The sequence below is a fragment of the Euleptes europaea genome, chromosome 2 (assembly GCF_029931775.1).
Source record: "Euleptes europaea isolate rEulEur1 chromosome 2, rEulEur1.hap1, whole genome shotgun sequence".
NCBI lineage: Eukaryota > Metazoa > Chordata > Lepidosauria > Squamata > Sphaerodactylidae > Euleptes > Euleptes europaea.
The window spans coordinates 102,629,650-102,651,350 of record NC_079313.1 but is presented as its reverse complement, the minus strand read 5'-3'; the positions used below and the strand labels follow the sequence as shown (position 1 = coordinate 102,651,350).

General features: G+C 45.5%; 1 protein-coding gene across 10 annotated transcripts in view; it reads left to right on the top strand.

Annotated features, from left to right (window-relative positions):
- The window catches only part of PPFIA4 (PTPRF interacting protein alpha 4), a 91,069-nt gene that overhangs the window by 36,423 nt on the left and 32,945 nt on the right, over positions 1 to 21,701 (top strand). For 7 of the 10 annotated variants that reach the window (XM_056867462.1, XM_056867460.1, XM_056867459.1 and 4 more), the window contains exons 11-16: positions 85 to 147; positions 2,009 to 2,100; positions 9,755 to 9,896; positions 12,349 to 12,554; positions 17,021 to 17,261; positions 18,420 to 18,455. In XM_056867462.1, coding sequence (XP_056723440.1) covers positions 85 to 147; positions 2,009 to 2,100; positions 9,755 to 9,896; positions 12,349 to 12,554; positions 17,021 to 17,261; positions 18,420 to 18,455 — 780 coding nt within the window. The remainder of the gene's footprint in view (positions 1 to 84; positions 148 to 2,008; positions 2,101 to 9,754; positions 9,897 to 12,348; positions 12,555 to 17,020; positions 17,262 to 18,419; positions 18,456 to 21,701) is intronic. The other 3 variants (XM_056867468.1, XM_056867465.1, XM_056867463.1) reach the window with 1 other exon arrangement.

Genomic DNA, 21,701 nt, shown 5'->3' with positions numbered 1-21,701 from the left:
TCGCCTCTCTGAGGTTTTTTTCTCAGCTTGAAACCCCCCACCCCCTACCATCACCTTTGTAATGACTTGTCTTTGCTTTTCAAGAACACATTGTTGCAAGAACTGGAAAATACCCAAAAACAGATTGAGGAGCAGCAGCACGACAAGGTAAACTCCATTCCTGGGCACATCGCAAAGAACGTCAGGCATGCTTGTCTGTTAATGTGTATTTTTGGTTCCTCGAAAAAAGCACTGGCATTGCATGATTAGAAGATGATTGTATCATCATCGTCAGTAGTTCCACCAGCACTAACTGTTTTAGGTTGCTATGAGCTGCTATGCATCCCTGCTGGCTTCTCCTTTATAGTGAAAAAGACTGATCCTGAACTGCCTTCTTCTCCTGTTGACAGTATGATCTCACTGAGGCCTATGGTGGCCCTGTAATGTCCAAATGACACCGCCCTGCATATTTAGTATAATCTTACCAGGAATGGCATCTGGATTATGTCAGAAAGTTAAAATGGGAATAACTGTAATCCAGTCTAGTTGTGGCTGAGATGACTGGATATATTTTTGAAAGTCAATGTTTGCCAAGCAATATTGGTAGTGTTTTTGCTTTGATCTAGCTTCTGATGACTTCCCATTGAACCAGAGCACTTGGCATATCAAATTATCATCGGACTACCTATTGTGACCATGAATATTCAATTAGAGAACCCTGTCATCAGCAGTAGGAAAGACTGGGAGTCTTTTTGTGTGTGTGTGTAAAGTGCCGTCGAATTGCAGCTCACGGTGATTCCGCAGGGTTATCAAGACAAGAGATGAACAGAGGTAGTTTGCCATTGCCTGCCTCTGCATAGCAACTTGGCCTTCCTTGGTGGTCATCCATCCAGTAACTAACCAAGGCCAACCCTGCATAGCTTCCAAGATCTGACAAGATCAGGGTAGCCTGGGCCATCCAGGTCAGGGCAGGAGCCTTTTTAGATGATCATTTTTATACAACAAATGCTAGATTGTTATTCGTTTCCCTTTTGGGGCTATGCTTCTGTTTCACAGATTTTTTCCCCAAGTACTCAAAATCCACAATATTTTCTTACTGGTCTGATAAGATTCTTCCCTAGTCTTTTCCCAGTTGTCACAGGCTCCTACTGGATAGTGTCTATGACAGCAGTGGCTATAAGAAATTGAAATCTATTGGCCTGTACTGCTCCTGTCTGGCTAATTTGTCTCAAATGAGTGAAGCCAAATTCCCAGTGTGACTGTCTCAGGACTGTTGGCTTGCCTTGACACAATTTGCTTTTCAGTTCTTTGGTGGATGTGGCATTCCCCCCAATTTGTAGCAACAGCATGAGTGCTCGTCATACAGCGTTTTTTAAAATGTGGGTCCAAACTCAGATTATTCTTTTGAAATTCTCCAATACTGTATATTGCCCAAAGTTTAAAACAATATACTTTGGATAAAAAGTGGTATGGGAGGAGGAGATACCAGCAGCTGCATAGCTGTCCACTGCAGGAGAGGCGTATTCCAGTAGCAAGCAGTCTGCACCCCCTATCTGTAATGTGTGGAAAAGAAACCATGTCCTTATCTCTATAATTAATAAAATCATTAAGAAAAATTGCAGTTGAGGCGTGCCCTCAGTGATTATCTAAATATATCTTGGCTAGGAAAGTGGGAGAAGTTGATTCAGTCTGGAGCTGTAGACTGCTCACTTAAACTGCTGGTATCCTCATAGGCATTTTCTGAGCAATATCAAGCATGCAATTCAGTGCACAAATGATAGTCTGTTTGCTTCATGTAACATTGAGAAACCAAAAAGTGCTGCTTTGCATCCTTTTGTCAGCCTCTTTGCATCAGATACCTTTGCTTTTCCGTGTTTTGCCTTCAAAACAATCATCTGCCATTACCTGTGTGAAATGTGCCTTCACTTATATACTAAACATGTTTGATATGGTTATGGAAGTTTTCACTGGAAAAAAAGATTAGTGATACTGACTATAGAGAAACCATTTATTGTTTTATTCTGAACAGAGAAGGCTGTCAGATGAAATTGAAAAACTGAGATTAGAAATTGACCAGTTAAAGACAAGAAGTGGATCTTTTATTGACAGTGTCCATACAAGGTAAGGATGCTATGTTCTTTTTCATGGCACAGCAAAATGTTTAGGGACTTCAAAAGTTTAACCTATCAAGTGCCTCCAAGAGGAAATGCTGTCCTGGAGGGTTTTCTCTCTGGTCTAGTGGCTCAGGCTGTGTTTTATTTCCAGAATTTTCATCTTGATGGGCAGCCCAATCCTGAAAGGGGGGCAGATCCGTGGAGGCTAAAAAAGATGTTCAAATTTTTTTAAAAAACTGAAAAAAGGGGGGAAATCCCCCATTGTCTACAATGGGCTGCACCACCAAAAAAGGTGGTGCACCACTGGTGGTGCACCACCACTGCTCAAGGGGGCATTCCTGGGACAACAGGGCTGTAGATGCTGCTTAAAGGCAGCTCCATCCCCAGGAATGCCACGGGAATGTTCCCCCCCACGCTGGCACGGGCTTTCTTTTCTGGGCTGCACTGGTGATGGGGGCTGGCAGCGCTCCTGCGCCGGCATAGGTACCACCTTATTCCATGATAAGGTGGCACCCACGCCAGCACGGGGATCACGCTTGCTCCTAAGAGCTTTGACACCCCCCGTTAGGAATGGGCTTGATATGTCACACCTCTGAGTGTTTGCACAATGAAGCAGAAAAAAACATCAAGTGTTCATTCCTATGTGAGAACATTCTTTCCAGCATGCTTGTTGTGTTGGATTACCTTACTTAGGTGCTGCTTGGTTTCTTCTTTTCCTCACTATATTTTGGGGTCTTGGAGTTTAAAGATTATCATGACTGGGATACAAGTGGGGAACTCGTAAATTATATTCACTTTAATGACATGTGAAGTGCAGGCATTCGCTTCTATTTACAAACTGATTGCATTCTGACAGAGCTTCCTTAGATGTGATCCCTTGTTCCACTAGGTTTTCTTTTAATTTATTTCTAGCTGTAAGTATTTTTAGATAGATTTTTTTTAAATCATGGCAAAAACACCCACATAAATATCACAGTCTACCTGCAATTTTTTCATCTGTATATTTGGTTGTTTTTCCCCCATCACAGGGGAAGGAAAAGCTCAGGGCCGAGAGACAGTTCCCCAAAGGCACATAGCTTCTGAATTGTGTACTGCTTTCCCCAGTCTCTTTGGAGACCTTGGCTTCCTTTCACACAGGGCCAACTGTAGAGGGGAGAGCTTTGTCCTTTCTTATGGTGGCTGAGGTGACCTGACTCTACACACTTACTTGTCGCTCTGTTGTATATTACATTAACTGAAAAGGACAAAATAAAGAAAAGATGGGAAGAATACAGTGAAGAACTATACAGAAGAGATTAAAGGATGACAGATTCCTTCCAAGAAGAAACATTTGAAGAAGAACGTGCAGTTTTAGAAAGTGAAGTGAAAGCTGCACTGAGAGCAGTTGGGAGGAACAAATCACCAGGAGTTGATGGGATAGCGGTAGAGCTATTCCAAGTCACAGAAACAGAGTCCATCAAAATCTTAACAAGAATATGGCAACAAATATGGAAAACAAAACAATGGCCCACAGACTGGAAATGCTCAATCTTTATTCCAGTTCTTAAAAACGGTGACGTCAAAGACTGCAGCAACTATTGGACCATGACATTAATTTCTCACATGAATAAAGTGATGCTCAAAATCTTACAGCAAAGACTGGTATCATATGTGGAATGAAAAAAGCCAGATGTTGAAGCTGCATTCAGAAAAGAAGAGGCACAAGAGATCATATTGCAAATTGCGCTGGTTACTGTGGCATACAAGATAACCAGTTTGTGTTCCATAGATTAAATCAAAGTTTTTGACTGTGTGGGCCATGAAAAACTAAGTGGTTGGTTTTAAAAGAAATGGGTATACTACAACATCTGATTGTTTTGATGTGGAACTTGTACTCTGGACAAGAGGCTGCTGTTAGGACAGAATGTGGAGAAACAGAATGGTTTCCAGTTGGCAAAGGTGTCAGACAAGAATATATTTCATCTCCTTATCTCTTCAGTCTATATGCAGAACATATCATAAGAAAAGCTGGATTCGATTTAGAGAAAGGTAGAGTGAAAATTGGGGGGAGGAACGTTAACAATTTGAGATATGCTGATGATACCACATTACTAGCAAAAAAAAGTCTTGAAATGACTACTACTGAAGGTTAAAGCAGAAATTGCCAAAGCAGGATTACACTGAACATCAAGAAGACAAAAGTAATGACTACTGAGGAGTACTACAACTTTAAGGCTGACCATGAAGAAATTGAAATTGTTCACGATTTTCTATTCCTTGGCTCCATCAACAACCAAAAGGGATACTGCAGCCAAGAAATCAGAAGGAGATTGAGACTGGGAAGGGCAGCCATGAAGGAGCTAGAACAGATTCTGAAGTGTAAGGATGTGTCACTGGCGACCAAGATCAAGATCATTCATACCATAGTATTCCCCATTACTATGTATGGGTGTAAAAGTTGGACAATGAAGAAAGCTGACAGGAAAAATGTTGATTCATTTGAAATGTGCCATTGGAGGAAATGTGCCATTTTACGGATACCGTGGACTGCCAAAAAGACAAAGAAATGGGTTCTAGATCAAACTCTCCCTAGAAGCTAAAATGACTAAACTGAGGCTTTTGTACTTTGGTCACATTACGAGAAGACGAGACTCACTGGAAAAGACAGTAATGATAGGAAAAGTTGAAAGCAGCAGGAACAGAGGAAGGCCAAACATGAGGTGGATTGACTCAATCAAGCCACGGTCCTCAGTTTGCAAGACCTGAGCAAGGCTGTTAGCGATAGAATGTTCTGGAGGTCATTAATTCTTACGGTCATCATAAGTCAAAAGCTACTTGATTAAGCTTAACACATACGCACTCGCTCGCTCGCGTGCGCACACACACACACACACACACACACACACACACACACACACACACACTGCTATCTCTGGTTAGGGCTGGCACCTTTACACTGCCCTCTGCTGCTGAGAATATTCTTCCCTGCCAGAACAAAGTGTTCCACTTCTTCAGCTGGAGTTGATTTGGGGAGTTTCAGGAAGCGAACATTTTCCTTCAACATTGATAGAGAACCCCCATTTGTACTCCCCAAATTTCCGCATATGGGAGACCCACTTTACTAATACATATACATGGACAGACAGTTTTCAGATATATGGCTACTATTGTGTGTGTGTAAAGTGCCATCAAGTCGCAGCTGACTTATGGTGACCCCTATTACAGGCGAAGAAAGTACAAACAACAGAGAATGCTTCTATTCATTCCTTTTGCTGAATTGGCCTAATAATACTTAAATAAAGGTAAAGTTCCCCTGTGCATTCCTGACCCATGGGGTGACGTCACATCCCGATGTTTACTAGGAAGACTTTGTTTATGGGGTGGTTTGCCAGTGCCTTCCCCAGTCTTCTTCTCTTTACCCCCAGCAAGCTGGGTACTACCGTATATACCCATGTATAAGCCGACCCACGTATAAGCCGAGGTGCCTAATTTCTCCCCAAAAATGGGGAAAAATTAGGCACCCGCGTATAAGCCGAGGGTCGGCTTATAACCCCTCCCCCCCCCGCAGGCTTACCTGACAGGGCTCTCCAGCGGCGAGGGTCCGGCGGCGGCGCGGCCCGGGGGGGCCTGGGCAGCCTTCCTGCGGCTGCAGGAGGCTGCCCCAGGCCGCTCCCGGTGGGAGGAAGCTGCGGCGAGGCCCAGGGGAACCCGGAGCAGCCTTCCTGCGGCTGCAGGAGGCTGCCCCAGGCCCCTCCCGCCCGGGAAAAATGGTGGCGGGGGGCGGGAAGGGCCGGGGCAGCCATCCTGCGGCTGCAGGAGGCTGCCCCAGACCCCTCCCGCCCAGGAAAAATGGCGGCGGGGGCGGGAAGCGCCGGGGCAGCCATCCTGCGGTTGCAGGAGGCTGCCCAAGGCCCCTCCCGCCCGGGAAAAATGGCGGCGGGGGCGGGAAGGGCCGGGGCAGCCATCCTGCGGCTGCAGGAGGCTGCCCAAGGCCCCTCCCGCCCGAAAAAATGGCGGCGGGGGCGGGGGGGCCTTGGGCAGCCTCCTGCAGCCGCAGGATGGCTGCCCAAGGCCCCTCCCGCCCGGGAAAACTGGCGGCGGGGGCGGGGGGGCCTTTGGGCAGCCTCCTGCAGCCTCAGGATGGCTGCCCAAGGCCCCTCCCGCCCGGGAAAAATGGCGGCGGGGGCGGGGGGGCCTTTGGGCAGCCTCCTGCAGCCTCAGGATGGCTGCCCAAGGCCCCTCCCGCCCGAAAAAACTGGCGGCGGGGGCGGGGGGGCCTTTGGGCAGCCTCCTGCAGCCTCAGGATGGCTGCCCAAGGCCCCTCCCGCCCGGGAAAAATGGCGGCGGGGCCGGGGGGGGCCGGGGCAGCCATCCTGCGGCTGCAGGAGGCTGCCCAAGGCCCCTCCCGCCCGAAAAAATGGCGGCGGGGGCGGGGGGGCCTTGGGCAGCTTCCTGCAGCCGCAGGATGGCTGCCCAAGGCCCCTCCCGCCCGGGAAAACTGGCGGCGGGGGCGGGGGGGCCTTGGGCAGCCATCCTGCGGCTGCAGGAAGCTGCCCAAGGCCCCTCCCGCCCGAAAAAACTGGCGGCGGGGGCGGGGGGGCCTTTGGGCAGCCTCCTGCAGCCTCAGGATGGCTGCCCAAGGCCCCTCCCACCCGGGAAAAATGGCGGCGGGGGCGGGAAGGGCCAGGGCAGCCATCCTGCGGTTGCAGGAGGCTGCCCAAGGCCCCTCCCGCCCGGGAAAAATGGCGGCGGGGCCGGGGGGGCCGGGGCAGCCATCCTGCGGCTGCAGGAGGCTGCCCAAGGCCCCTCCCGCCTGGGAAAAATGGCGGGGGGGCCGGGGCAGCCTTCCTGCGGCTGCAGGAGGCTGCCCAAGGCCACTCCCGGCGGCAAAAAGCGGCACGGGCCCGGCGGCGGCAACGGCGGTAAGTTTCCCCCCTCCCTCCTCCCTCCTCCCTCCTTCCCCCCGTATTGACCCGCGTATAAGCCGAGGCCGGCTTTTTCAGCCCATTTTTGGGGCTGAAAAACTCGGCTTATACGCGAGTATATACGGTAAGTGGGAGTTAAAATCTGGCTCACTGCTATTTCTTAGTGATCCAGTAGAGGGCACAACTACCTAACATGCAGACCAGCGGAATAGATAAGACTGGCAAACTGTTGCTACTCTGCAGCTGTCCATTGTGTTGCAGCCTGACTAATGGATAGGAGGGATGGCTTCTAATGAGCTTCAGGACATCAGATGTATTCTTCATGCTCATCCATCATTGCTCTTGTGTGTAGTTTCATTTTGTATCTGTCTACTTTATTTTTTATTTATGTCATTTATAAGTCTACCGTTCTCACTAAGAGTCAAGGCAGAGTATGCAGTGTAAGTCAATACAATACAACAGGAGGGGACATCTAATAAGCAATACAACAGGATTTGGATTGCAGAAATCTGAAACTTGTGAAGACTTGTGCCTATTGCCAGAAATTCACTAGCAAGGCAACTTGTTCTTTCCCAATATTACATTCTGGAAAAAGGAGACAGATACTCTCCCCACTTTGAGTATGATTTGATCAGAGTGGGCTGTCCATTGCAACAAAACCAAGGTAATGGGAGATTTGAAAGATCTCCACCTGAGATCTTGGAGAGTCGCTGCCAGTCAGAGTAGGCAATACTGACCTTGATGGACTCTCAGTGTGACATTGTTCAGGGCCAAATTGGCCATGTGAACAATATCATTAAAGTAAGACCTTGATGGACCAAGAGTCTGATGCAGTATTTAGTTACTGGGCACTGAGAGGTCAAGAAAATTTTTTTCATAAGGCACAAATCAGAACATATAACACCCTTTGTGAGGGCTGTTCAACCACAATTATGTAAATATCTGGCACAAATTTCAGTAATGGACAGTTTTCATATTCCACTAGCAGCATGTGCAATCTAGAAGAGCTTTCCATTCAGAGAAATGCTGTAGATCAGAGGTTGGTTGTTTTTGCATGGGTGGGTGGAATTGATGACTATTGATTGAGGCTACTGCTGTGTATAAGGAAATACTTCCTCATGCATAGGCATAGATTTATATGTGTGTGTTTTCTGCAACACTGAGAAGTTACTTAGTAGGATTGGAAAGCCCTGCACCCACTGGGGATCTCAGCTGTTACTCTTCCTTTGATCTCCTTATTTCCAGACTGAAATGGGCCCCCAGCTCAGCCAGTGTGATGAGAGATGGCTTGACCGCCTGTATATGAACTTACTGTAGTATATACTAAACTGGGCAGATTTATATATGATGTTGAATTTTAAGAATATATACAATTTTTTAAAATGTTGCATGTGCACATGTATACCTGTAATTAGTATTGGTTTCTGTATTTCTATATTTTAAAATAGTTAAAATTTAAAACCTAATTCGGCTGTGTCTGGTTCTGATTATATGTTATTTTATTTCAGTCTTGCATTTCTTTCATAATGGAACCAAGTGACATCCATGCTGTTTCCAGGAGGTCTTCCAGGCATTGGCGAGACCTAGATCTGCTTAGTTTCAGCAGGGTTGCCATATCACATGCCCTCAGTATGGGTTCTCAGTCCACATACTGCTCTAAGGCATCCATCATGAAGGGAATTAAACGTTTGCTTAAACATAATAGTTCTCAATCAAATAGGTTGAGAAGTGGAAATGGATGCTGTGTGTATGTTTCCCATATCTGGAAAAAAAGGATCCAAAAAAGGATCTGTTCAGGGGAGCTGATGATTGGCACCCCAGGTCAACTTTCTGCTCTTTTCAGCCCTGGAAAATATTCATGCAGCATTTGCATTGTGTTTCCTCTTGTTGAATAGAATAGTCTACTTTGCCTGGTGTCATTTGAGAAAGGAGCAAGAGCCTGTGGGTTATTATCATTTGAGGGCAGTTTCCCATTTTGCTCTCATTGCTGCAGACATTCACAGCGGCAATGGAGATCCATACCTCCCCAACCCCTTCTCAAGCACACTTTGAGTATGATGTTTAAGCAGGTTTGGGAAAGAGCAGAGCAGGGCCAGGGAAACCCTGGAAGATGGGTGACAGCATAACAGTGTTGTACAGAAGCCCCCCTCCCAAATCCACTTCAGTTGGGGGTATGTGGAGCATGTGCAAGCAAATTTGTTTTTTGTTTTTTAAATCTGGAACTTACTTCAAAGGCTTGCTTGTACCAAGTGACAGAGCTATGGTGAGCAGGCCTGTTCCCCCTGCCCCACCCAGTTTGGATTACTCTTCCTTGGTACCAGTGATGAATCAGCATGTGCGAGGATGCATGCATGCTTGCTCTCTTTCTTTCTCTCAACTCCAATTACCTGTTGGTTTGTGAGTGTTCCTTGTCTGTTCCTGGGAGTAGCTTTTGGCTTTGCCAGTCCTATATAAAAGGTATTCTGGTTTTTCTAGATCTGTGATTACCTTAATGTTTTGGAGACTTTTCAGGCCATTTGGATAGATGATATTGTATTGTATTCGATGTGTGTTCTGTTTCAGCCACTGAGGAGACTCCTAACTTTAGGATATTGAGTAAAACTGGAAAGAGAAAAACATATAAAAATGTAATTAAATTGAGGAACATTGGTTGTTAAAAAAAGAGACTTAAAATGCCATGTTTGAATTATTTGTTGAAGTTAATTCTGCCTTACTCAGAAAAGTGCAATATCTTGCTTCATGGCTTCTTTTCCATAGGTCCCTTGTTGGAAGTACTCCAGACCTCCGGTATCCCCTGAGTACTATGGTCCATGCACCAGTTGAGCCCTTTGGAACACCATCTAGCCTTCATCGGGTACCAAAGAGCCGATTTGGAGCTCTGCGGGAAGAACCCTCCAAGGTAAAATGCCTGCTAATCTTTAGCAGGCAGCTCCAGTTACTCCTGCATCTTGGAGCATATCGCCAAATGTTTGTGATGGCAACAGCTGCAGCAGCTGTCCTGGGCCTTTTAAATGAGGGGCTTTAGGCTTTCACTTGGCAGTAACAGCTGCAGGCTAGCCTTCTCTGAAGGAAAAAGACTCCCTGTTGTGCAGAAAGGCTACTGGATGGTGGCCAGGACAGTACTTATTTGATGGGCTTTTGCAGAGGGTGGTGATATGAAGTTTCAAAGGATCTTTGCCATACTGTGAAATCTGGACAAGGAGGAAGCCTGTTGCAGCCCTTATTTGGCTGTGGTATTGGGATTTGTTTTATTGTATTGTTATGGTTCTAATTATTGTGAGCGTCTCTAGCTATAAATGTGTTTTGTGAAGTGCTTAGGCATTTAACTAACAACCCAAGACAGGAATTGCTGGATACTGTTGATATGGTTACAGGTTTAGAAGCCTTTTTTAGTGACAGTGACCATAAGGAGCAAACACACACATGCCTTATAAAGTGCAAGAAGGTTGAAATATGATTCTAAACCAGCCTTCATGTACAGCCGTCAGTCCGTTCAGAAACCTGATACATTTGCATTTAAAACTGCTTTTCTGTTTTTCCATTACACACTTTGGGAGAAGGAGGTGTAAATGCAGTCCATGTGTTTGATGTGTAGACTTAAAGCCCATATTCAAACTTGGTGGTAACTACAGTTCAGTACGTTTGGACTCTTATCAGTCTGGTCTATGAAATACACTAACAAAAAGACAAAAGTCAGGAGTTACTAGTCGAGGCCTTGGTGAATTTGTTTTCTTCAAGGGTTGGAGAAGGTTGATTAATTATGGGGTAAGTAGTGAGGCACTACTTGTTAAACTGTAGTGTAAAGAGTTCACTCTGTATAGAGCTGACAAAACCTGGATATAGCAGGATATCAGTGAGTTTGCAGCTTTTTCCTGCTGTGTTGCTAATGGAAATATCTGAGAAAATTGTGACCACTGATGTAATCAGCAAAACATTTAGCACCTTCCTGCTAACAGACTTGGGAAGTATAGGGAAGGTAGTTTCTTATGCCTATGTGGCAATGAAATTGTGCCTTATTTACCTGTACTTGGTAAACCAACTAAACTAATTGACAGCTAAGTGCTCCTTAGTGTGTGGTTTGCCTTTTTTTTTTTTTTTTTTGCTTTCTGAATGTTTCTTTTATTGTGGCTTTGAGGTATTCATCTTTATTATGATCTATGCCCACACATATTGTCTTGAATCCTATCACTTTGCTCAGCCAAATTTGAACTCTTCCAGCCTAATGAGGCTTCTTTTGTTGGAAGAAGAGCCTCTTTCATCTGAGGAAGGCTTCAGATTTGACAGAGCAAAGTGATAGGTTACAGGCTGCAATTATTTATGGCAGGCAGTGCAGCATTTGCTGAAGTTCTCTTCTGCATATTTTTTAGTCATGGATGTGCTACTCCATATTCAGTTCGGCAAGCAATGTCCAGACTACACTAAATATGAGAAACACAAAATATATTGGCTGAAAGAGTCTTTCTTGCTTTCTTTTAAATATCAGTAGCAAAGCAAAATGCCAGTATAAGTTATAAGTGTTAATGAAATCCTTGAAACAGCAAAGTGAATTCTAGCTGTGCAGTTTTCTTTTCCTTGTTGTGAATTAATTGTGGGAACATATCAACAGACCTCTTATTAACACAGACCCAGGTTGCCACTTCCCAACCTGGCTCAGTCATCTGAGAACCAGCATGGCGTAAAGAGCAGTAGACTCTAATCTGGAGAACCAGGTTCGATTCCCCACTCCTCCACATGAAGCCTGCTAAGTGACCTTGTGCTAGTCACAGTTCTCTCGGAATTCTTTCAGCCCCACCTATTTCACAAGGTGGATGTTGTGTGTGTGTGTGTGGGGGGGGAGGAAGGCGATTGTAAGCCACTTCAAGACTTCTTATGGTAGAGAAAAGTGGAGTATAAAAACCAACTCTTCTTCAAAGAACAAGGCTGATGTTTCTTATCATGCTTCACTGCTGTCTCTATAAGCGTGCCTGCCCCCTTATCTGACTGATATTGCAGGAAGCCTGGCCTAGATATCACATGCAGCTGGGAAAAGAGAGCCAACTAACTGTATGGTTGGTTGGGAGACAATACTTTGTGTGGTTGATAGAATCTGTGTAAAGGCTTGCACTTTGTCAAGGCATGTCTTTCAGAGGTAGGAAATCCTCACTTGACTAAGTCCAAATTCCCGAAGACACAGTCTCAACACAGCCCAATTAAGATTGGATATGGATGGACAAGGCACAGCTTTCAAAATGGTATTATTTCCTGTGGCACTCGCATAGTGATGTTTCAGCATGATGGTAACATTTTGACTTCTAACAGAGCATGGAGAGGTGGTGCTTTGTGTCAGCTACCTTATGATTTGTTGTGTGCAGGACTGGGAGCTTGCTCAACCAGGTGGGGTCTTGGCCACCACAGCTCATTCCTTTGACAGTGATCCAGAAATCTCTGATGTTGATGAGGATGACCGGGAGACAGTCTTCAGCTCTATGGACATGCTGTCTCCTAGTGGTCACTCTGATGCCCAGACCCTTGCCATGATGCTGCAGGAACAGCTGGATGCCATCAATGAGGAGATCAGGTACGAAATGCATCAGTCCAGCCCATACGCAACTGACTTGAGCCCATGCATATTAACCAAGCAAATAGCTGTGTAATTTATCTCTAGGAATGTGTAATGTTCTCTAAGAAGAGAACAAACATGCTGTACTCAGGCTTCAGACAACCTGGAAAGTCAGGAATAGATGCTGAGTGACTGGGTTAAAATCCCAGAGCCCTTGGTTTGTAATAGAAAGTACAAGCTCTTCATTTATCTCTAGTTTCTTCCTTCTGAAGATCTCTAAAATACTGTGCGTGTGTGTATGTATATACACACAGACATATATACTTAAAGACAGAAGTCTTCATAATACATAAAGGATGAAGAAATGCAGTATTTTAGCATCCTGTCTCTGGAAACCTACAAACAAAGGAACAAATATTGGCAAGTCCAGAATAGGAACCGGAGTGGTTTTGGTTAACATTTCACTGTTGTGATTAACATTACTTTTCATTTTTTTTAAATTGGCAAGAAATGTGCTGAATGGAGCTCAGATAACAGTAATTTGAACTCATCTGCATTTCAACTTGTAGTATAAAGATTTGTTGCCTAGTACTTCAGATTTGAAAATCTTAAAAAGTATAAGTTCATCTGAATGGCTTCTATGCAGTCCCACATTAGGACTGCGCAGGCGCAGGCCAGCCACGGATAAGAATTGTCAGCTTCTAGCAAATTCTAAAAAGAGTGCTCCCCCTCCCCTTGGGGCATGCAATCTCCCTGCCCCTCGGTCACATGACCAAAGGAGGAGGGAGCACTCTTCCCTCTTGTTCTCTTTCTGCCGCCACGGAGAGAGAACGTGTTTAGTTTCGTCTCTAGCAATGTAGTCCAAGAAGATTCCTCCTTTCAAGAAATGTTCCTCTTGCGGTGTGAAGGTAGCGAAGACCGATCCTCACAAGGAATGCCTCCTTTGTCTGGGAGAAGGCCATGTTGCTGCAACTTGCAAGAGTTGTGGCAAACTTACTGCCAAGGCCTTGAGAGACCACTCCACTCGTCTTATCTCCCATCTTTATAAGGAGTCCCTCCACCCGCAAGGTAGTCTTGTTGATCCTGACCTTCCGACCGGTAAGGCTAAATCTGTGGAGGGTGCCCCGTCCAATAAGTCCAACGGGGTTGCCCCTTCTAAGAAGTCATCTTCGGTCGTCCTCCGGCCAGCAAAATTTATCACCCCGGGCTCACAAGATGGCTGCGGCCGCAGTTCATCGAAGCGCATTTCCCGTTCTAAATCTGCCAGGCGTCGACCCCCTTCTAGGTCGCCGGAGTCTTCTCGGCACCGATCAACTTCGAAGTCGCCAAAGGCCCGGCACCATTCGTCTTCGAAGTCGTCCAAGTCTCTTTGACGCCGATCGGCCTCGACGTCCTCGCGCCGCCGTTCGCAAGACAAGGCGCCTCGTCCTTCGAATACGACTGAGCAGCAGTCCATCATTATCCAGGATTCTCCTCCACTTCCCCTGGATACCCCCTTGGCTCCAGTTCCGAGCAGGGCCCAGGTGGACTCAGCAGCGTTTAAAGATCACCTCCTTCAACTGTATAAGGATGTGTCTCAACTGCCCTCTAAATCCCCACAATCTCGGGATCAGGGGCATGGAGTGGAGTCGTCGCAGCTCCAAGAGGGGCAAATCCTTCGGGACCCTCGTCAACCTGCTGAGGAGACTCGTGTGGAGTCGCCAAGGGGCTCGTCCCGTCTTGAACCAGGGCAACAGCCTCATCAGAGATCCGCCTCTCTGCGCCGAAGCTTGACTCCATCTCGACGTCGTGCTGTGCGTCGGAGCCGTTCGTCCCGTTGAAGCCGTTCGTCTTGTCGGAACCATTCGACTCGCCAGAGTCGCTCTGGTCGTCGGAGCCAGTCCCGTCGTCGGAGTCGGTCTGATCGTCTGAGTCGTTCGACTCGTCGGAGCCGCTCCGTTCGTCGGAGCCGTTCGACCCGTCGGTCCCATTCTGGTCGTCGGAGTCGCAGCCGTTCCAGTCGCCAAAGCTGTCCAGGTCGGAGTCGTTCTCCGCGTCGGAGCTGCTCGAGTCATCGGAGTTGTCTCCGGAGGAGTCCTTCCCTTTGACGACGAGGTCATCGACACCGACACCATACTCCTTTGGCCTCTTCAGGCTCCCCGGTCGAATCCCATAGTTGGTGCTGCTCCGAGTCTGTCCATTCAAGGCAAGGGCATTTTCGTGAGCCACTTCCCCCTGAATCTCCTTCTGGGTCAAGGGACACTTATCGTTCAGATTATGACCCCTCCTTCTCACCTGGATCAGATGAGGATGAAGAGTCCCGCACCTCTATCCAATCGCCAGAGGACACTGTTGGGGACTCTAAACCTCTTTACCCTGCTGGGGACATTCGCTCTTATGCTGAGCAGCTAATACGTATGGCAAAAGCCCTTAATATTGAATTTAAACCAGAGGATTCCGGTTCTGTTGAGGATGTGATGGATATAGTTCACACCCCTGGTATAGTCCCTGCGGTCTTCCCTATTCTAAAGAGTATCCTAGAGATTCTCCACGCCAATTGGGCTAAACCCGCTTCAGCTCCTTCTTCCTCCAAGCGTGTAGAAAACCTGTATAAGATCCGTAAGGAAGGAGGAGAGTTTCTATACCAACATCCCCCTCCTAATTCGGTTATCGTAGAAGCGCTGCCTGGCAAATACAGGTCAGGTGCGCATTCCTCTCCACGTGATGCAGAGGGTTGCAAGTTAGATACCCTCGCCAGAAAGGTTTATTCATCTACGTCTGTCAGTGTCCGGATTTCTAATTTCCTTGCCATGATGGCAAGATACCAATACTCCCTCTGGGATCTCATATCCCCTCAGATTGCTATCCTTCCAGATGACCAGCGTCCCTCAGTGTTAACTGTTCAAGCCGAGAGCATGTCCCTAGTGAAACAGCAGTTAACGGCCGCTCGCCATGTGGCGGATTCATCTAGCAAGGCCATAGCCTCTGCTATTGTGATTCGCAGGCATGCCTGGTTGCGTCAGCCTGCACTTCCCCACGACACTAAGGCCCGTATCGAGGACCTTCCCTTTGAAGGGTTTGTTAAGACCATCAAGTTCCGTATGCTTATGCTTCCAGAGGTTCTTCCCCTCTTAGACAGCACATGTGGTTTTTAGTATTAGACCTCCGCGATGCTTATTTTCATATAGGGATTCACGAGGAGTGTAGCCAATATTTAAGGTTTAGATGTGATGATAAATGTTACCAGTACAATGTGTTACCATTTGGGCTCTCAACGGCCCCCAGAACCTTTACAAAGTGTCTCACTGTTGTGGTAGCTCACTTGGCCCTCAAGGGATGCGTGATATTTCCTTATCTTGATGACTGGCTGGTGGTAGCCCACTCACAGTCAGAATTGTCCACGCAAGTGGATTTAATTCTATCCACCCTCTGTCACAGGACTTAGTCCTTCCGGTTTTTTCCCCTCACCCATCTTCAGATGCTGATAGGGCATTACATTCCCTCGATGTCAGGAGAGCCCTCCTTTTTTACATTCGATGGTCCCAGTCATTTCGTAAGGATGACAACCGTTTCGTTTGCTTCGGGGGAAGCCGTAGAGGTTGTCGCGCTTCTCCTCAAACTTTATCAAGGTGGATCACGTCTACTATCAAACTCGCCTATGATCTCGCTCATCAAGAATGTCCCCCTATGATCAAGGCACATTCCACCAGGGCGTATGCGGCTTCTATTGCCTTTTCGTTGAGGATAGATCCCCGGGACATCTGCAAAGCTGCCACCTGGTCCACTCCCTCTACGCTGTGAAACATTACGCTGTGGATGTGGATTCAGCGAGAGAGACCGTTCCGCTAGTCTAAGTGGTTGGTTCCGTGGCGGCAGGTTGGCGAACTGGAGGGAAGAGTGCTCCCTCCTCCTTGGGTCATGTGACCGAGGGGCGGGGAGATATCATGCCCCAAGGGGAGGGGGAGCACTCTTTTTAGAATTTGCTAGAACCTGACAATTCTTATCCGTGGCTGACCTGCGCCTGCGCAGTCCCAATGTGTTACTGCATAGAAGAACCATCAGATGAACAACAGTTACAGGTAAGTGAAACTCTGTTTCTATGTGTAAGGGATGCCAGAGTGCCTAAATTAATAGCTGTTACAAAGTTGGAATTGATACTGGTGTCTGAAGGACTGTGTTCTAGCCAACTCCAGCATTTGCACCTGAACATGGACCACCCTTCTTAGCCACGTAGATGTGCACTCTCTAGTGGAAGTATTGGAAAGACTTTCTGTAAAATGTATAAAATATCAGGGAGAAGAAAGGCAAGTCATTGTGATCTGGGTGATATTTGGGTTCTGGGTTTGGTCTGTCAGCTGGGGGTGTTGTGCCCAGAACTCTTGAAGACCTTCATTAATACCTTCAAAACTTTTATAATGTGAACAATAGGTAGGATGAATTCCAAGTGGTGCCTATATAGAGGATATGTTGGAAGGGGCAGTGCTGAAATGCTTATTATTCTTTAGAATGATCCAGGAGGAAAAAGAGTCCACAGAGCTGCGTGCTGAACAGTTGCAGAGCCGTGTCACCAGTGGTAGCATGGAGGCCTTGAATTTAACCCAGCTGCGCAAGAGAGCATCCATCCCCACCTCCCTGACTGCACTGTCCTTGGCCAGCTCATCTCCTCCTATCAGCGGGCGCTCCACTCCCAAACTCACCTCTCGCAGTGCAGCTCAAGATCTTGATCGAATATGCAGCATGACCCTGGTAAGCAGGAAGGGGGCGGTGGGGTGGGGGTGGGGGATAAACCAGGCTAGAAAGAGCCAGAGTGGTGTAGTGGTTAAGAGCAGTGGTTTGGAGTGGTGGATTCTGATCTGGAGAACCGGGTTTGATTCCCCACTCCTCCACATGAGTGGCGGAGGCTAATCTGGTTAACTGGATTTGTTTCCCCGCTCCTACACATGAAGCCAGCTGGGTGACCTTGGGCCAGTCACACTCTCTCAGCCCCTGGGGAGGAGAAGGAAAGGTGATTGAAAGCCGGTTTGAGTCTCCCTTAAGTGGTAGAGAAAGTCGGCATAAAAAACCAACTCTTCTACTTCTACTTCTTCTACTTCTTCTACTTCTGCTGCTGCTGCTACTACTACTACTACTACAATTGGATTACTTAATAGTACACTATACCTCCTTTAGAATGTTTGGATATACTGCACCCATGACACATTGTCCTCCCTTAAGCCCTTAGAAGTTCCTCTTTAGTTCTGTTTACTGTAGGCTTTTCCACATTGAGTATTTGATTCAACTCAGCATCTTAAATGCATGGGGTTTCCCCTTTCTTATGGAAAGTATGGTTTGCTGATAGTTTCGGAGGGAAGGCATGTTGGTCTGCAGTACAACAGTTAGGTTCGAGTCCGATAGCACCTTAGAGACCAACAAGATTTTCAGGGTCTCAGCTTTCAAGAGTCAAAGCTTCTTTTGTCAGACACGAGTCTGGTTTGCTGGTTGCTGATCTTCTGGGCTTTCTTCAAGTTTTTCCAGCATTTTTTTCAAACCATCTCAGAGGCGATCTGAAAAAATGCAGAAAACTTGCAAAAACAAAACAGGGAGAGCAGCAACCAGCACACGTTACTATCTGTAAGGGAGAGGAAAACCCCATGCAGTTAAGAAGATGTGCAGCATCAAAACCTGGTATGGAAAAGCCCTGTGCTTCATTGGGTAGCACAGTTGCATTCAGAAGTCCTCATTCACATGGATACAATTATTTACGTTAAATCTGTGTAGCAAGCCTTTCCCATGATCAGTGAGAAGGTAGCATCCGAACATTTTAATAAATAAAATTTTAATGAAAGCAATATTAGCATTCTGCCTTCTGTTTCATGACTTCAAGATAATCTAACTTTTATCCACTCTGTGTCCTGCCATTGACAGCCCAGTGACTTGAGGAAACACCGAAGAAAGCTGCTTGTGAGTCTGTCTGTTTCTTCTTTTTCTTTGGTTTGTACTTCTGTTTTCTTCTGTAACCCTTTTGCTTCTGTACTAACCTTGTCATGGCAATGCTGAGTAATTTTGGAACATTAGCAATGTGGAGCTGGCTGTATTATGGAAAGTTTCTGTGTCCTCAGGATAACAGTGTGGAAGTTGCAAAATATACAGCTAAGTAGTGATGCAGTTGTAGTCTTCAAACAGCTTCAACCAAATTTATTCTTATAAAAGGGGGGAAATTGTCCCAGTCTCTTCTATAGGACTATCAGGCTGTTCTATAGGACTGTAACCTATATAGCCCAATTTTACCTCGGTATCCTGCTCGTGGTAAAGTTGGGATCTTTGAATTGCAGCTTAGCAACTCAACTCTTTTGTAGAAGACAGCTATGCTGAAAGTATCTTAAACAAGAGGCCGTGTATAGGAAAGTTAAATTGCTTGGTCTAACTATTGGTGGACCATTCTGAGATGCAGATAAGACAGATCAAAGTTTACCGTGTAGCTCTAGTCACATCTGCTCCCCTTTCTATCCTAGGGTGTCGCATCTAGGACACCCTAAGGGCTTTTCTAGACAAGTGCTTTGTTCCGCACTAAATGTACAGCTGTTGTTAGAATCCAGAGGTCTTTCTGTAAGACAGCAGCTCTGTTGCAGAGATATCATGTTTTCCCTGAACTCAAACCAAGATACTTTTGTTGCAGAGAATGTGATCCCCTTCTAGAACTGGGAGTGACATTTGGAGTGCTGTGTGAAATGTGATGGTGCAAATATAACATCATCTTACATCACTGATGGCAGGCAACACAACTCCCACCTACCTTGCAATTTAACTTTTAAGACAAGTTTTTTATTTTAAAAGGTTTGGTACAGCAGTTAGTGGGCTGTACTATGCATGCAATGTTGGCAACTCAGACGTTTCTCACATATGCTCCTCCCATGAATAGAAAACGGTCTCCATGTATTCTGTCCAGTTTTGCATGCATGGCTGTACAGCCAGAAGTTCTAGAAATCTGCAGTTAAAACTCTAAAATTGGAAGCCCCCATTTTTGTGACAATAGTATAGGAAATATATAACCCATATGTGTATTTCTGGTTTATTTTTTTGTCAGGGACTGTGGAGATTTTTAAGAAAGTTGTGAAGTGTGGGAAGTTGTTAAAGATATGGACAGGAAACGGTGTGGAGTGCAGAAGTTCCACATCTTAACTGAGAACCAATGTTGGTTCAGCAGAACAGAAAATTTGAATTTTTAAAAATAAAATTTGAGATTTGTGAGCTGCGTACAGCCTATTTTTTGTTAAGAGATGAGGGATGCCTTTGCAATCTTTCACTTACAGGGAATGCAACACATCTCCCTTCCAGGTGATTCTCCATTGCTCTTGTCCCAGTATTTAGACAGAATTTGGAGTGGTTGTTTAAATTAAGTTATCCTTTCAGCGAGTGTCTGATAATAGTGAACCTGTCATGGGCACTTGTTTTAATAATTTGAGGAACAGATACCTGTACCGTTCTCTCTTTGGAACAAACTGTAGATCTGAGGGAAGGGGGATTTGCATGGGGAAGTCTTTAACCCCCTCCCCCACGCTGCTTTAATCTTTAGAAAAAACTACAGGAGAGCCTCATTGCAGATCTCCTGCTTGATGTATAGCTTAATCATTTGGCTTCTGCAGGAACTGCTGGTTTAGCATTCAGAACCATGGTGGTTATGCAAAAAAATTAAAAGCTTTTGGAAAAAAGTACTTAGGGAAACGAATAATTTGATTAATGGTAGAGTAAAAAGGAAGTCAATATTCTGTTTATTGGGAATTCCACCAAAAAATATGAGTAATAATGATAGGGTTATCTTCCAATATAGTTTTGCTGCTGCAAGAATTGTGATAGCTAAAGTTTGGAAGCAAGTGAATAAACCTTCGATTGTTGACTGGAGAGAGAAATTATGGATGTATATGAGGATGGCCAAATTAACGGAATTTCTACATGGAAAGGATATGGAAGAATTAAAAAAAACATGGTCTAAGGCCGCTTCATATTGGGATAAATTGGCAAAAATGGATTTTACAGTATTATTTAGCGAGTTATAGGAACTAGTTTTAATAACTTTATATTATTGTGTTAATAAGTATTATTATAAATACTGTTTAGGCACTTCTTCGGAAGTCGGGTGAAGGGTCACTTTTTAGGTGGGTGGAGGGTGAAGGGGCATCTTTTTGGATTTTATAATTTAGTAATCATGAATATAATAATTAAGATATATATGGTAGATACCCTTTTGTATTTTCTTTTTGTATTTTTTATGTTAATTTCATTGTATTTGTTTTGTTTCTGTTTTGTGTTATAAAAATTAATAAAATCTATATATATAAAAAAGCATTCAGAACCAACTCTCCACAATTTCATAGTACAGCCGCAACCCTGTTATCGAAAGGACTGGGCATCATAACGCTGCCAGCTCCTTCATGCCTCCACCTGCTTTGCTTTATCTGTGTCTCTCTTCAGCCCCTGTGCCTGCCTGTGATGTGCTCAGTACAAGTGAGCTTGGATGTAGTCTCCTGTTTAAACTGTAGCATTCACTCTCTCACGTGGCCGAGTCTGATGGTCTCCATGGAAGCATATTTTGTATCTCTTACTGGGTGCTTTGGGTGACTGTGCTTGCAGCATCAGATGTTATTGCTTTACGGAGAATGCTGTGCACTGCAGGGGAAGCCAAAGCAGATTTTTTTGTTGATATACCAATGATTTTTTTAGTCTGCCAGAAGTAGACATCTTAAGAAATTACTAGTAAATGAGAACTGTGATATATTTCCCAGAGACTGTTAAATGAGGTTGCTTTGCTTCAGGCCAGATTGTGAGAGAACAATGCATTATTTCAGCATATGTTCTCTTTCTGTTTACCACATTTCTCTCACCCTGTTTTATGCTTGTGGTGTTCTTTAAGCATGCCCCTTTAATTGCTTTTGCAAAGGAAATGTGCACCAGGGTATATGATCACCATCCTGCCACTGCTTGAATTGTGCAGATTGATCATATTTCCCTGGCTCAGGCAGGGTATTGCCAGCCCCCGGTCCAGCGAGTGGAAGCCATATTATGCATGGGTAATTCAACGATCGCCCTTATAATAGTGGAAAGCTGCTTTGGATCAAATAGAACCAGATGAAGCATAGAAACATACACAGGAAGCTCATCCATGTGATGCCAACATTTTTCCTCTCTCTGAGGAGTTAGATTATTTAGACT